At 37.6% G+C, this 14,033-nt stretch overlaps 1 protein-coding gene across 16 annotated transcripts in view; it reads right to left on the bottom strand.

The window, feature by feature from the left end:
* The window catches only part of PARD3 (par-3 family cell polarity regulator), a 443,154-nt gene that overhangs the window by 142,689 nt on the left and 286,432 nt on the right, over positions 1-14,033 (bottom strand). For 10 of the 16 annotated variants that reach the window (XM_074558690.1, XM_074559146.1, XM_074558839.1 and 7 more), the window contains 3 exons: positions 10,561-10,712; positions 9,478-9,522; positions 3,034-3,261 (listed from right to left, as the gene is read on the bottom strand). In XM_074558690.1, coding sequence (XP_074414791.1) covers positions 3,034-3,261; positions 9,478-9,522; positions 10,561-10,712 — 425 coding nt within the window. The remainder of the gene's footprint in view (positions 1-3,033; positions 3,262-9,477; positions 9,523-10,560; positions 10,713-14,033) is intronic. The other 6 variants (XM_074558763.1, XM_074527887.1, XM_074559293.1 and 3 more) reach the window with 3 other exon arrangements.

Here is a 14,033-nt window from a genome sequence, read left to right as displayed (position 1 = left end):
CAAAGACACTTAGAAGAGTCAGTCCCTTTGTCTCATATGCTACCTGTATTCTTTATGACTTTTGTGTATGGAATGATGACATATTAGGTACTCCTCTATAAAATACATTGCAGTGTTATTATTTGCTAACCCAAAGTGGGTCACTGTCTGGAAGACAAAGAAACACTTCTAGCACTGAAACACTTGGAGAACGGCAAAAAAAATTCAAGCAAGACAAATGGATCCAACCTCAAGGACATCACCAAACTGATCACCAGCATGTTTGCCTGGGTTTTATAATGACAGAAAGTCACATTCTAATTTCAAACAATTATGGAATAATTAAATACAATTTCAAAAAAACTTAGGCAACGTTGTTATGGCAGCAGTGAGGTATTAGTTACATTAGATCCAGATTGTTAAACTCCTACATATTCATATGTGCCCAAACTTTGTCCAGCTGAAGACACCATTTGGTAAATTCTCTGGAAGCTCAAGTCCACATAAAATTTACACAAAGTGAAGCAGACTGCAGTGCTTTTAGGTTTAATGCAGATACAGACATTTTCAGGAAGGCAGGTGACAAAGGGCTGGGACAGCTCTTAAGCTTCTTCCATCACCACGAGAAGCAAAAATCCTCAAGGACTGAATTCTGTCCAATCAACTTCTTACATTTGCTTTGCTACTCATCTGCTTCTATGAATCTGGCACTTGAAATTTCTGGAATACTACTTGGGTGTTTCATTGCCATATGTGGAACAACAAAATGCATAGTTGTACACACACAGCTTGGTCACACTTTGCTCAGCTCTTCTTCACCATGTGGGATCTGACAATCCTTGCTCTTGCTCTCTCATGACATGAGATGGTTCTTGGTCCATGGTGTGAGACAACTTCATCCAGAGATGAGGGCAAAGACTCACCCATGACATTTTCATTTCAGTGAGAAGGCTTTGTCTGGTCCCAGCTTCTGCTGGTTTTGGCTGGTAGTGTTATTTTTCTTCACAGTAGCTTTTATGGGGCTGTGTTTTGGATTTGTGCTGAACACAGGGTTGATAATATAGAAATGTTTTGTTATTGCTGAGCAGGGCTTACACAGAGCCAAGGCCTTTTCTGCTTTTTGTACAGACACAGTGGTGAGGAAGCTGAGGATGTGTAGGAGGCTGGGAGGAGACACAGCCAGGACCAGGTGGCCCCAGCTGACCAAAGAAGGGATATTCTAGAACACGTGGCATCATGCTCAGGATATTAAGTTGAGGGTAGAAGGAGGAAGCTGGGGACATTTGGCGTGATGGTGTTTGCCTTCCCAAGTAACAGCAGACATGATGGGGCCCAGTTCTCCTGGGGATGGCTGAGCACTTGCCTGCCCATGGGTAGCAGTGAATTAATTGTTTTGTTTGCTTGTCTGTGTGGTCTTTGCTTTCCTATGAAGCTGAATATATCTCAATCCACAAGTTTTCCAGCTTTCACCCTTCCAAATCTCTCCCCAGTCCCTCTGGTGGGGGAGTGAGCACGCAGCTGCCTGGGGCTGGGCTCTGCAGGGGTTAAGCTGCAACCCCGCTGCTCCCATGTGAAGGATCCAAAGGGCTCAAAATACTTCCTTGCTACTCTCTATGCATTGCATCAACAAGCTTAAAAACCCTTACCAGAATCTCATAAACCTATACTCACCTTGAAAGTGCTTCACAACAACAGCTTTGCTATATTTTTGATCAATTAAAGTTAAACCATCTATAACTTGTGGATAAACTTCAGATATCTGAAGCCTCAAACCAGGATATTGCTATCAGTGGGCTCACAACAACAAGGCCTTATATAAAAACATGGTCTGATGTCCCAAAAGAACACAGGCATGCAGTTTGTAAGAATAAGCAGGATCATTACACATTTTTTAACACCTATTCTTCTACCGGCCAGAAATAGATTGACAGCCAGCAGCAGAAACCAGCATTTAGCCTCACTACTGTCTGAAATTGTTATGTGCTGGAAAAGCAAAGCAGAATTAATTCCATCTGTAGGTACCTTTGAGAAAAGTGACTGGCAAAATGATCTCCCTTGTGGCCTCAGAACACTCTTAAAAAGAGGCAGATTTAGAAAAAAAAAGAGGCCAAGAGTTTTTTAAAAATAAGTGGTTACTGAAGTAATTTATAAAAGAGTATTAGGGAATGATACTTATGAAATCAAATTTCTGAAATTAAAACCTTTAAAAAGAGCAAAAAATTTCTTTTTAAGCCTTCATTAAATTCAGAATAAATACTTTACTACTTCAACCTTCCCATCATCATCTTCATTCATAAACTTCTAACTAGCTGCAGGTTGATTAAAAAAAAATTCTGCTGGTGTGTGGCAAGTTGAAAGTAGTACAACATGAAGGTTAAAAATTCAATGATTTTAATGCAACCCCTGATTGAGGTAATTTACCATTCATACTATTTTCATTCAATATGAGTTGTCATTTTACCAGCCCATTCTTACATAGTTCAATAATGATAAGGTTAGCTTTGAAGTGATTCTTTTATGTTAATGACATTTTCCACATGTTGGGTCATACTTCAGGTTAAAGAACTGAAAATGTAAATGAATGCCCATTAGGGTGGGTAATAGCTGATCATTAACTTTATATTTTATTAGATCTGCCAACCTTACTCACTCTAATTAAAGGACAGTGATTTCTTTTTATCCCCCCCAACACTACAAATGTACTATTTCAAAGTTAGATGCCTATATTTTCGTAACATCAATTTAGTGGGTTTGTCTTTCTACCTATTTTTTTTTCTAGTTTACATTAGTACTTTAATTAGCCATCTTACAGAATATTTTCACAGTAATTTAGGTAAACACATTCCCAATAATCTTATTCTGTTATTATAGAAAGGAAGAAAGCTGCAGAGTGCAGCAATCTGTTAAAGCAAATGAAGGGAAAAAGCCTAAATATTAATGAAGTTAGTTCCATTCTTTTAAAATTCTAAAATTATGCTTTACTGCTTTAGCCACTTTCTAAAGGAATTAACCTATGCCATTAACACTCATTATGCAAAACAACAGTTTACTTACGAGTTTCCATGCCTTCATCATCATCATCTGCTACAGGTTTATCATAAGATTTGTCTATGGCAGCTCGGAAGCTCTCGTTGCAGCCTCGCCCTCGGATGATCCGCGGCCGTGGGCGGTGGAAGGGAATGTCACCGTTCAGTGTCACCTCAGCCACGGCTGTCTGCAGGCTTTCCAACGAGCTGGATTTCTTCAGACCTAATGAAGGCCCCACATCTCTGGTTGGGGAACCTTAGTGATTTAAAGGGGGAGAAAAAGTAATTAGAATTAGTATTGAGAACGGCATGCTTGATTATGCATATCCATCCTGAAAGTCTTTGGGGACACACTTAACATTATTCACATCATCTCTCAATAATCTGTAGGGAATTCTCCACAGATTTGTTGGTCTCAGAAGCAAATGAGTATGTCAAGTCACAGTCAGTGGAACTGACAATGTTAGCAATGTCTGGCTTTTCAAATCAGTGAAGAGAGACCAACATCCATTACTATTATTTTACACAATTTAAATGATAAAGGGGCTTTAAAAACAGCTCACACAAGCAGCACAGATGCATATCTAACAGCATCTAACAAAACAATTAACTATTTTTGGTTTGAGCAGAAAATTTCCTCTGTACTAGCAATTGATAAACAGAGAGCAGATTATGGGCATGGCTCCTATCATGTTTAGTGTAAAAAAAAGTCTTGCAAAGTAGCCTGACCTCTGGCTTCAAGGAACATGCTGTTTGTCTGAATTTTAAAGACTTGCATCAAATTGCTAACAACTTCATAATTAAATGCTTCTGAGAAATATCAGCTGACTTGCTCAGATTGTGAAATTGCTTAACAATAATCTGTGGAATTATTGATGGGCAATACCAGTTAACCAGCTGGCAAATAAACACATTCCTGGCAGTGACAAGGAGAGATTGTTGGGGCAGCACTACTACAGCTGGGGCTGAGGGCAGCTCTTGTCACTGATGAGGGGACAGCATGTCCAGAGATGTGCCAAGGAAGCCTCAGGCAGTGTTCTGCAACAGCCTTTCTGCATCCAGACTTCAATCCTCAGGCTTGTGGGTTAAATGTACAGCTTTTGTTCTTAGACAACCACTCGCACTAGAAATCACCTCACAACTGCACAATTGAACCTCATACTAAAGTTAAAACTGGAAGAATCTTTCAGGGGGGAAAAAAAACAAAAACCACCCCATTTTATTGATTTTATTCAGAAGTACAAGAACAGTCTTAGCTAGATTTTCTAAAGGATTTGGGAGTGGAAAGCAAGATGAGGTGGGACATCATCATCATGGCTACATTTCCTGAAATTATGAGAGCAGAGCCCTCACCTGTAATATGAGGATGTGTAGGAGGCTTTTTCTCTACCCAAAGGGAGCACAAAAAAGAAGTGTTGGGGCACCACAACAGTCACAGGTGGTGGGCTGTTACCTAGTTGACATCAGCATCCTTATCTGGCAAAAATAAATTTCACAGCCAGCCACCACTGAGACAGAGCCAAGGCAAGAATTTTCAATATTAACAGTACATTAGCAAGCATAGGTGTGAATAAAGGTGTAAAAAAGGAAAACTAGCTCTTTTAAAGATTTATCTCAGAATAGTACAAAATTCTGAAGATTATCACTATTCTGCAAGAAATTAGGAGACAGAAGGGAGACTGCATCTGTCACTGTTCTTTATGAAAGGTATGTGAAGTTACCTTAAACTGTGGAAAACTGCTACTGCTCTACTAAAACTATTCTCTGGGGAGGAAAGGGTTTTTTTTGTCCCCACAGAAGAGATGCCGAACAGCAGCATGGCAAATTTTCTCTACATCATTTGTTACCTTGGTATGAGATGAAGCAAGGCAGTGAATGTGTCATTTTATATTCAGCTATTAAAAGTCTGAGCAATTACATTAAACTGAAATCCCTCAGATCAAATAAATTCAAACAGCAGCTGTCAAAGTATTTCCCTTCAGCTGCCCTACTGTTAATCTTAACTTGTAAACAGAAACAAACCAAACATCTGCCCTCCCAGGTCCACACAGCTCTGCAGTTTGGTTCACCCAGGAGTCTGTGGTTCTGCTGCTTGGATCCTTGGTCAGAAATAATGCACCCCAACAAATGAGACATTTTATCTTCATGAATTCCCATCTCCTAGAAGAAGCCACCCTCTCACACACAGCCTGTACTTATTAGAGAGCTGAGGATTGTGAGGATGGTTGGGGGCAGAGCACAGGGCCAGCTGGGACCAGGGAGGGCTGGTGGCTTCCCAGCTGTGCAAACAAGCTGCAGTCTGGAATTGCCAAACTTCTGAAAATGGCCTGAAGTCTAAGGCGAGTGTTTTACAGAATATTCTCTCTGCCAACTAAAAGCACTTCAATTTAGACAGTGCCCTATAAAACTGTCCACTTTCTAGTCCATGGTCTAGTCTGCTATTCTTCCACTAATGCCTGCAGTACACAAGAAATTAGACTTTATTTTGCTTTTTACTTTTCAAAGTATTTAATTGTATTTTTTTAACTGTCTATGAGACAGGAAAAAAAAAATGCAACATCTTGGAGAAAAAAAAAAAAGAGGAAATGGGACAATCGTATATAAACCAGCTGTTTGACAGATCCAATTTCATATACAAAAGGAAAGGGTGTCCTCTTACATAGCAGCTTACTGTAAACTTCCTTATTCCACATTCTGCTTTGTAACCTTCCAAATGAAATGCTCATATATCTTTTCCTAATTACTGAGTGGCTCCTTTTGTAAACAGTAATTATAAAGAAGGCATTTATGTGCCCATTTGTGTTCATAAAGAACACTAAAAAAAGTTCAATTTCCTGACACCCAATATAGACCTTTGTGAGAACTGTATTTATGTAAGTGTGTTTTCCCAAAGGATATCCCATCTGGGATATGACCTAATGTTCAGTACTGTAAAACTAATAACGGATTACATAAATGATAAGAATATTTATTGAACTTGGGTGGCCATGAACACAAATGTGAACAGGCTGCAGAATCTGAAATGGGGAAATGTCTCACAAGCAATTTTATCAGTGTGATCATAGAGCTATGTATATTTTAATGCCTTCACTATCTTCTATGGCTACTTCATAGCAAACCTACTATTCTAAAAATACACAGTTAGGTCCCTGTAAATAGTGTGTTAAGAATTTATTACTAGAATTCACCAGTCAGAAAGTGAATCGTTTACCCATAATCTGGTAAAAACCAGCAAACTTTCTTTAAAAAGGACTCTGTTTAAAATTTATGAGTCACATCAAAACGTTGTTTTCTAAACACAAAAATGTCAGCATTTTCTTCCAGCCTTTACAGCCCTGGTGGTAATCATCAGAAGCGTTATCTGCTCAGAATGAGTCCTACCTCTATTTTGACATCAGAATTTAAAGTAGAAAAAAGCAGAGGAAAAGACACATCTACTTAAAGCATATTTATATGACTGAGGATGAAAGGGATGCTTTTATCATTTTTAAAATTTGAAGTTTATCAAAATCTCCCTTTCCAACAATTTCCCTAACAAATATCCTTTGAGGTGGATTCATCACTCTGTATCCCAGCACTCCTCCTGCTGTGACTGCCACCATGCATCCTCCTCACAGCTCACAGTGCCCACACCCTGTCCATCTCCTGAGGGCTTTGTCACCTGCCCACCACACGTGTCCCTGCACTTTCTGTGTCCCCAGCCCTCGGGGACAAGGGCCAGGCCTTGCCCTCCCAGCCACCATGCAGCTCATGACTGCGCCGCTGCCTCTCCATGGCACACACACCGAGGGGACACTGAGCACACAGACACCACACCAAGCCTGTGTGCTGCTCCCCATCCCTATCCTTTGTTTCTCCCTTGTGCTGACACTGTTTAGCAACTCACTGTGCCTCCCCTCATCTAACCCTAATGTAATTATTTATACAGTGACACCAATCCGCTCGGGCGATTTGCAAAGGCAAACCCCATGGTGTCAAGGGATATATGATGTTTTGTCCAGAGTGGCTAATTTTAGTCTATAAAGCAAATTTTTCATCAGCACATTCTTTTAAATCATTTTAAATTACAATTTTTTTTTTCTTTCTGAAACATTAGTTTTATGAGTTGTCAAGTCAAATGCTACCTGCAACTGATGCCAAAAACTTCTCTGGATTTCATTAAACCAGTTTTGCAAAGGCATAAAGTCTACTTTCTAAACACCTTCTTGAAAGACATTATCAGTGAGTCTATTTACTTGGTAATATCTGCTCCATTGCATTTGATAAATTTTTCCATTTCTAGTTCAGTTCAGACACTAAGAGATCAACACTTCATCTGCGGAAGGCAGGAGAGGAATAAAGTAAGAAACTGCATCAAAGTTTCATTTTGATTCAGTTTAATAAAAGTTTAATTAAAAAGCATTGTGTAAAAATAAATCCATAAATAATTTAAATAAATCTTATTTGATTTTTTCTTTTCATTTTCATAACATGCCTATGGAAAAATAAGGACCTAGAGCTATAGTATGCCTGGTACTCTATAAATGAGCCATGCTCAATTGCTACTGAATATACTTCTAACCTCTAGGATGAACTGTAAACACTGCAAGGATTAGGGACTTCAAGTGAACTATAGAAAGAAAAATAATTAAAAAACTATTACAGTAACTAGAGCTGGAGAGTTCTGTGCTCTCCTTTTCAGCCAATACTATTAAATCCAACTGTGACAGTAACAGAGTTTGTTTTTATCTTTTCTAAAGTAAATACATGTTGAAGTTTTCTGGCTTTTAGAGTTCATTAAAGCATAGTTCACCACACATTTGAAGCTTTTTTTTTTTTTCCTTAGAACCAGACAATTTTTAAGCCAAACTACAGTAAGTGGTTTGTTTAACAGCTACATCCATCTTCAGTAATGGGAGATATCCAGTGTTTATATACAAAACCTGGTTAAAAGCACACAAGATAAATAAAACAAAAGTACAGCAAAAGGTGTTTTCCTTTTTTCCAGCCACTGAAACTTTTTTCCAGCACATTTGCTGTGCACAAAATATGTAACTGCCTAGTCCAGACAGCATGGTCATGCTCTTTCACCCAAGTTGCCCAACTTGTCTCTTTTTTTGGAATTTAATCCAGGTGTTACACATAAAGAAAAACTACACTCAGTTCATACCACCCTCTACTGATACCACCAAGATCACTATGCACTCTTGAAGCCTGAAGACTGTTATTTTACTAAAACACACAGGTTTTACACCATTCTAATCACACCCAGTCAACCATACAGATTAGTAAGAAAATGAAAAATAATTTACAATAATTTTGAGTTTGGTCTTTAACTTGCTTTTATGTGAATAATGCTCAGAGGTGAAGGCAGTTCCTAAGCATCAATTATTACCACAACCGTTAACACAATTCATACATTCACACTCTGATGGCTTTAATCCTCCAAAACATTCATACATTTTGATTTTGTTTACCCATTCTTTTTTTGCAAAGCTGCAAGTCTGTGGCCATATTCTGCAACGTTTTAAAAGCTAGAAGACTTATCCGTTCAAATAAAAATGATAATTTTATCACTTGATTACTTACAGCTTTTTAGTATTCCTACTCATGTAATACAGTCCAGTTAAACAGAGATGCAGTTGTGAATTAGTAAATGTAAATTCTGTATTGAATGCACTACTCCTCAAATCATGATAAAATAAATAATATTTTCAGGTTAAAAAGGTGAATTGTTCCTAATTAGAGCTAAGTAATGTTATGGTGTCCTCTGGATATAGCCTAATTAAAATAGCATTCTGCAGGTCAAAAGCTAACTTATATTAATAAATCATAAAGGTTCATAATTGCAGTTGGTGCATTATTTTAATTACTAATAAAAAAATATGCCTTGAAAGCTATTTCTCATTATCATTTGTGAAACATTACAATGAATGGTATGTGGAAAAGATTCTATTTACATATTCTTTTGTTCTGTTACGATGCTCGGGTTTCAGCTCCAAAAGCAAATCAACTTGCACAAATAATCTTCAACTCAATGCACAACATGTATCTGATGACCACTTAAGGCAAAGGCAGCAGTTTTCTAATTAAAATAATTATTTTCAAGCACTGTGTTAGCACTGTAATAGCCAAACACTCAACTCTTCTAAATCATCTCTCTGTGCACTGCAGTTTGAAGCTAGGAGGAGATTTTCCAAGAATTTTTTTTTTTTTTGAAAGGACAAAAAACCCCAAACAACTCTGAATATTGATGAGTTTAAAGTGCAGAAACAGGTGTCTGCCTACATGACCTGGCTGAATACACTACCCTGGATACTTATCCTATAGAAAAATTTTCTTTTACTGTACGACTTGATTATTCACAATAGAAAGCAGCCATGCAAGTACTGGAATATTCATGTTTTCATGCAATTTGACTGGCAGTTCTGTAATTGTGGTAAGCTGCTTTGACCAAGGTTTCTATAGCAACAGCCTTACTGTCAATTCTTACCTGTTTTCTGGTCATCCATTGTACTGAGCTTAGTCTCGTCAGCTACTGTTAAAAGGTAAATGCATAACGGTTAGCCCAGTTAGTGCCCATGCCCCACATGCACTCAACATTCCTCCTGCTTTGCACATTTTCTTTTCAAGTTAGGGGACCTTAGAAATGTCCTACTTCATGCAAATAAACTGCAAGAGTAAGCAAACATTCTGGGGGGAAGTGGCAGCAAACCAGTAACCTTCATGCAGTGTCAGTCGTTCACATCACGGGCAGGTACAATATGTTATTGACACGTTAGCACGCGGCACCCGTCAAGACAAGTCAACACCTCCAACCTGACTGCAGCCTGAGGATGTTTGCGAATTAGGGATTGTAGGCAAGACACAACTATTGTAAAGGAGGAATTGCATAGTATTTTATTATTCTGAGAAGGGAATTCTGTGTGTTTAAGCCATCGAAACTCACTGTTTGAGGTTACTAGAGTCTGCACTTCAGAATCTAAATGCAACGGCAGAAAAATTGATGGGCTTGTTAGCAATTACTTATTCTCAGTTGGTTTATCAGTTTAAATGATCACTGTGATTGCCTGTCTTAGCCACTGCTACTTTATAGGGCTTCTGATATAAATATTAAAACTTGGGTCTCAAACAGATGTCAGACTAGTCCCAATTTCTAATTCTGAATTCATCTACAAAATAAGAGACTATAAACGACCTTTAAGGCTAACTGCATTATAATCAAGGAGTGAAAATAAACCTGGCTACCCAGAACCACAGCACAGTACAGTTTTATGCAATCATTCTGTATGGACTGGTAAATGCATTTTTCACCTCCATTTCAATAAATACTGTTTACTGTGTTTAGGCAAAACCATATATCCAGAGGGCTATGATATTTGAATGTATGGACATTTACAAAGCACAAACAACACCCAGGCCACTTGGCCATTCAACTAAGTACTTTACTACTCACAAGTAGACATTATGTGCAGTACTACTGCACATACACAATCTGTTTGGAATTATAAAATCTATATACTTACAACATGAAAATCAGGTTCAAATAAAAAGAAATTGAAAAAACATCACTCACTACCTAGATCCATGCTTTTGGATTTTCGTGTTTTAACAAACTCCAACTGACTGGCATCTGAAAATTGCTTTGTACGCTTTTCTGACATGCTCTGGCGTCCAAAACCCTCTCGCTGGAAGGCAAGTACTGGATCAACATCTGGACTAAGAGTGCTGTAGGAAGGGAAAAAAATCATGCGAACATTTATCAAGATCACGCAACCTTTCACTCTTCAGAGAAAATCATTTATTTAGCACGTGACTTCTAACAATGATTAATCACAGTTTTAAATACACCACTGCAAGTATTCAGTTACACACACAATGGATTTGTCTTACTGCATTAAGCAATTCTAATTTAAAAGTACCAAGGATTTCACTTACAGTTTTAACAAAAGATATACACATCTGATGCACTATACACAGTCAATCAGAACAGAAAGTCCAACATAGGAATAATTTGCAGGAGAATAAAACAGTTCTTTTTCTTCCTAAGAAACGTATTTATTCTATTGCTAGAAATTTATCTGGTCTGTCTGTATCAGAAAATATTTTTAGTAAAGCATAAACAGAAACTGTCCTGCCTGAAACTTCTTAATTTAAAAATTTTGCATTAAATTTTCTCTCCATATGTGAAATTACTTGTAGATTTTTCATAGTTTCTCCTGCTTTTAACTTGGCTATGACAAACAACCATATATTTACTCATTGCTTCCCCACAGAGCAAGTACCTGCCACAGTGGATACACTCCCTAATCAGAAATGGGGGGAACTGTATTTGGGTTTTGTTTCTTCTGCAGGTTTCTAAAGTGACCTCAGCTCAGGCAGTCAGGTTTTCAGTGAGCTGCCTCAGAAACATGCTGAAGATACATTTATCAATGGTGCTCAAACACTGGCAGAAACATGAGCGCAATAATGCAGGCAAAATTTGGTGTGCAAGCTAAAAATCTTTAAACAAGGGAAGATTGTGTACTGCTAATAAACAATATGAAAGGAAATTCACAGAAAGATCTTCTGGCTCCCAGAAAAGGGCATACAATATAGATCTCTACTTTAGCTGGCAAAAAAGAAATCAAAAGCATAAAATATTGAAAAAAAACACTATTTGGGACCATTGTTACCTATCCTATAGGTAAATAATCCCTCAAAATCCCCTCTTTGAATATTGTTGTACTTCAACATAAAAAAAGTTAAATATTTTGTCTTAAGATCTCTACGTGCCACTCAAGATATTGTGTTTAGTACCATCTTACTGTTTAGTACCATGTTTCTAAAGAATTATTTTTACTGTAAAGGCTAAGTATAATACACCTCTCTTTCCTAGTAAGAAATAGACAAGTGGTGAATTTCTGCAAAAACCAACTTATACTTTTAAATTCTGTAACATGCCCACGTTCATGTATGCCATGTACTCTAATTTACAGAAGTATCTTTGATCAAAAAACACCTGGGCATTAGGCAAAACAAAGAAAAAGAGGTAAGGAAAAGTGTCCAAAGGCATAAGGTACTATAAAGGATGAAAATCACTACCCTCATTACCAGACAGCCAAAAAGAAATTCAGTCTAGTAATGGTAGATTTACAAATAATAAGATATGTGCTTGTGACAGGCATTTAATACTTCAGTGTGAGCAGGATCAGAGCTTATGTGAATAAAGCCAATGTCAAGTGCCTTTTGACTTTAATGTTTCTGGCTCAGGCTCATAATGTTTTACATTTAATTACTGCAACTATTTCAGAGATGTCTGCACAATTTAGCAATGTTCTCAAGCATATGCTTAAAAGCTCTGATGAATCAGAGACCATACTCAAAAATAACTATTTAGTCCTAACACTGACTCCCACAAAATAGGGAAAAAATTATCTCCACATGATAAAAAGATAAAAGAGACAAGGCCAATATACACTTCTAGCATTTATAGCAGTGCAATATGCAGCTGAGTAAGAACCACCTAAATCTGAAATGTCCTCCAAAGTGACTCCAACTGAACTTACAGGGTTTCAACACCTTTCATAATCAGGTCATAATTGACTTTACCAAGGCCACACAGAAGTTTCTGGCTCCCTGCTAGTCAGCCCTGTCTCTGAAGGCCAGAAAATGTGGTTTTACTAAGTGAGAATTTTTTTTCCAGCAACATCTGTTAGCACAGGCTCACGTTTGTTAAAATGACTGGTTTCATCTTGCTGAACAAAATGTATCCTGTGACACTTTCTTCAGAAAAGGTGAACTTAGCAAATTATTTGTTTTGGCTCTATGCATCTTTTCTCATACAAGCTTGCTTTGATCCTCCTATATAAAACTTCTACCAGAGTAAAATATCATTTCCATGCAAACACAGCACACACATATATTGAACTTGAAGTCATAAGAACAGACTAAAACTCCAGTTCAAATATAACTTGAAAAGGACACCACAGGTCCCAGAGAGGGCAGCTGGTGGGTCTGGACATGGCATCAGCAACTGGGAATTTGAGAGGCTGGAATCCAGCATTTCCACTGACACCACTTTTAGAGACTTTCTGCTTTCCTGATCTGCCCTTGTCACACCTCCCTTCCATGCATACTTATTAAGGGAATTATTATTACATGTTTCACAGTATCCTGCACCCTAAAGGTGCTACTTAGTAGCTTTATTTGAACCTTACATAGAGTTCTGAATTTTCATGTCCTGTTTCACTTCTATTATTAATGACCCATGAGTGTTTCAGTAATTAAGGCGTGGATCACAGGAGTTTGAATGCATGTACATTGTCTAAAAGTATTCAAAAGTCCCCAAGAAGAGCAACAACTGCAAAACCAATGAGCACAGAGGAGGAATTAATGCCCCTAAAAATGTCTCATTTTAATATTTTTCAACTACATCAATAAAAGACAGAGGTGAATTTAGTGCAAGTCATTAAGCAATGCCAAATGCAATTTACTATATTCTAGAATACTTAACAAATAAGATTTCTGGAATGACAGCTGATCCTTAAAAGAATGTAACCGTCTTCTGACCCTCAATGTTATTAAAATTCCATTTATTAATCCTGTCTTATTGGCCCTTTGTTTTCATAACATTTTCATCAAGGATTAGGGAGATATTGTGAGGCTGAAAAAGCTTACATTTTCTTCTGTGATTCAGAACAGCTGCCATTCTTGTTTGGATAACCCTTCATCCATATTCTCAGTTTTACCCTTTGTGCCTTCCAGCAAAATCATACAATGCACCTTCGTTTTACAAGTCTTCCTTCATCCATTAGCCACAGGAAATTATAGCAACAATCTAATTCTATTGCCATTTACTTTTTTTTTTAACAAATAGAATACATTAGGTACTAAAGCACGACACTGCTTTAAGTGCCTTAACTCTTTTAAGTGCCATTGTATCTGAAGACCTTTACAGTTTCTCATACACACACTTAAAACTTTTTTGAGTGTGATCAATTCTATAATACCTAATCCCTGTTTTCTTTACTGTTACTTCATTTACAAAGAAGCATATGAATAGCAAGA

Source organism: Zonotrichia albicollis, chromosome 1 (genome assembly GCF_047830755.1).
Source record: "Zonotrichia albicollis isolate bZonAlb1 chromosome 1, bZonAlb1.hap1, whole genome shotgun sequence".
NCBI lineage: Eukaryota > Metazoa > Chordata > Aves > Passeriformes > Passerellidae > Zonotrichia > Zonotrichia albicollis.
This window is presented reverse-complemented; position numbering and strand designations above follow the sequence as displayed.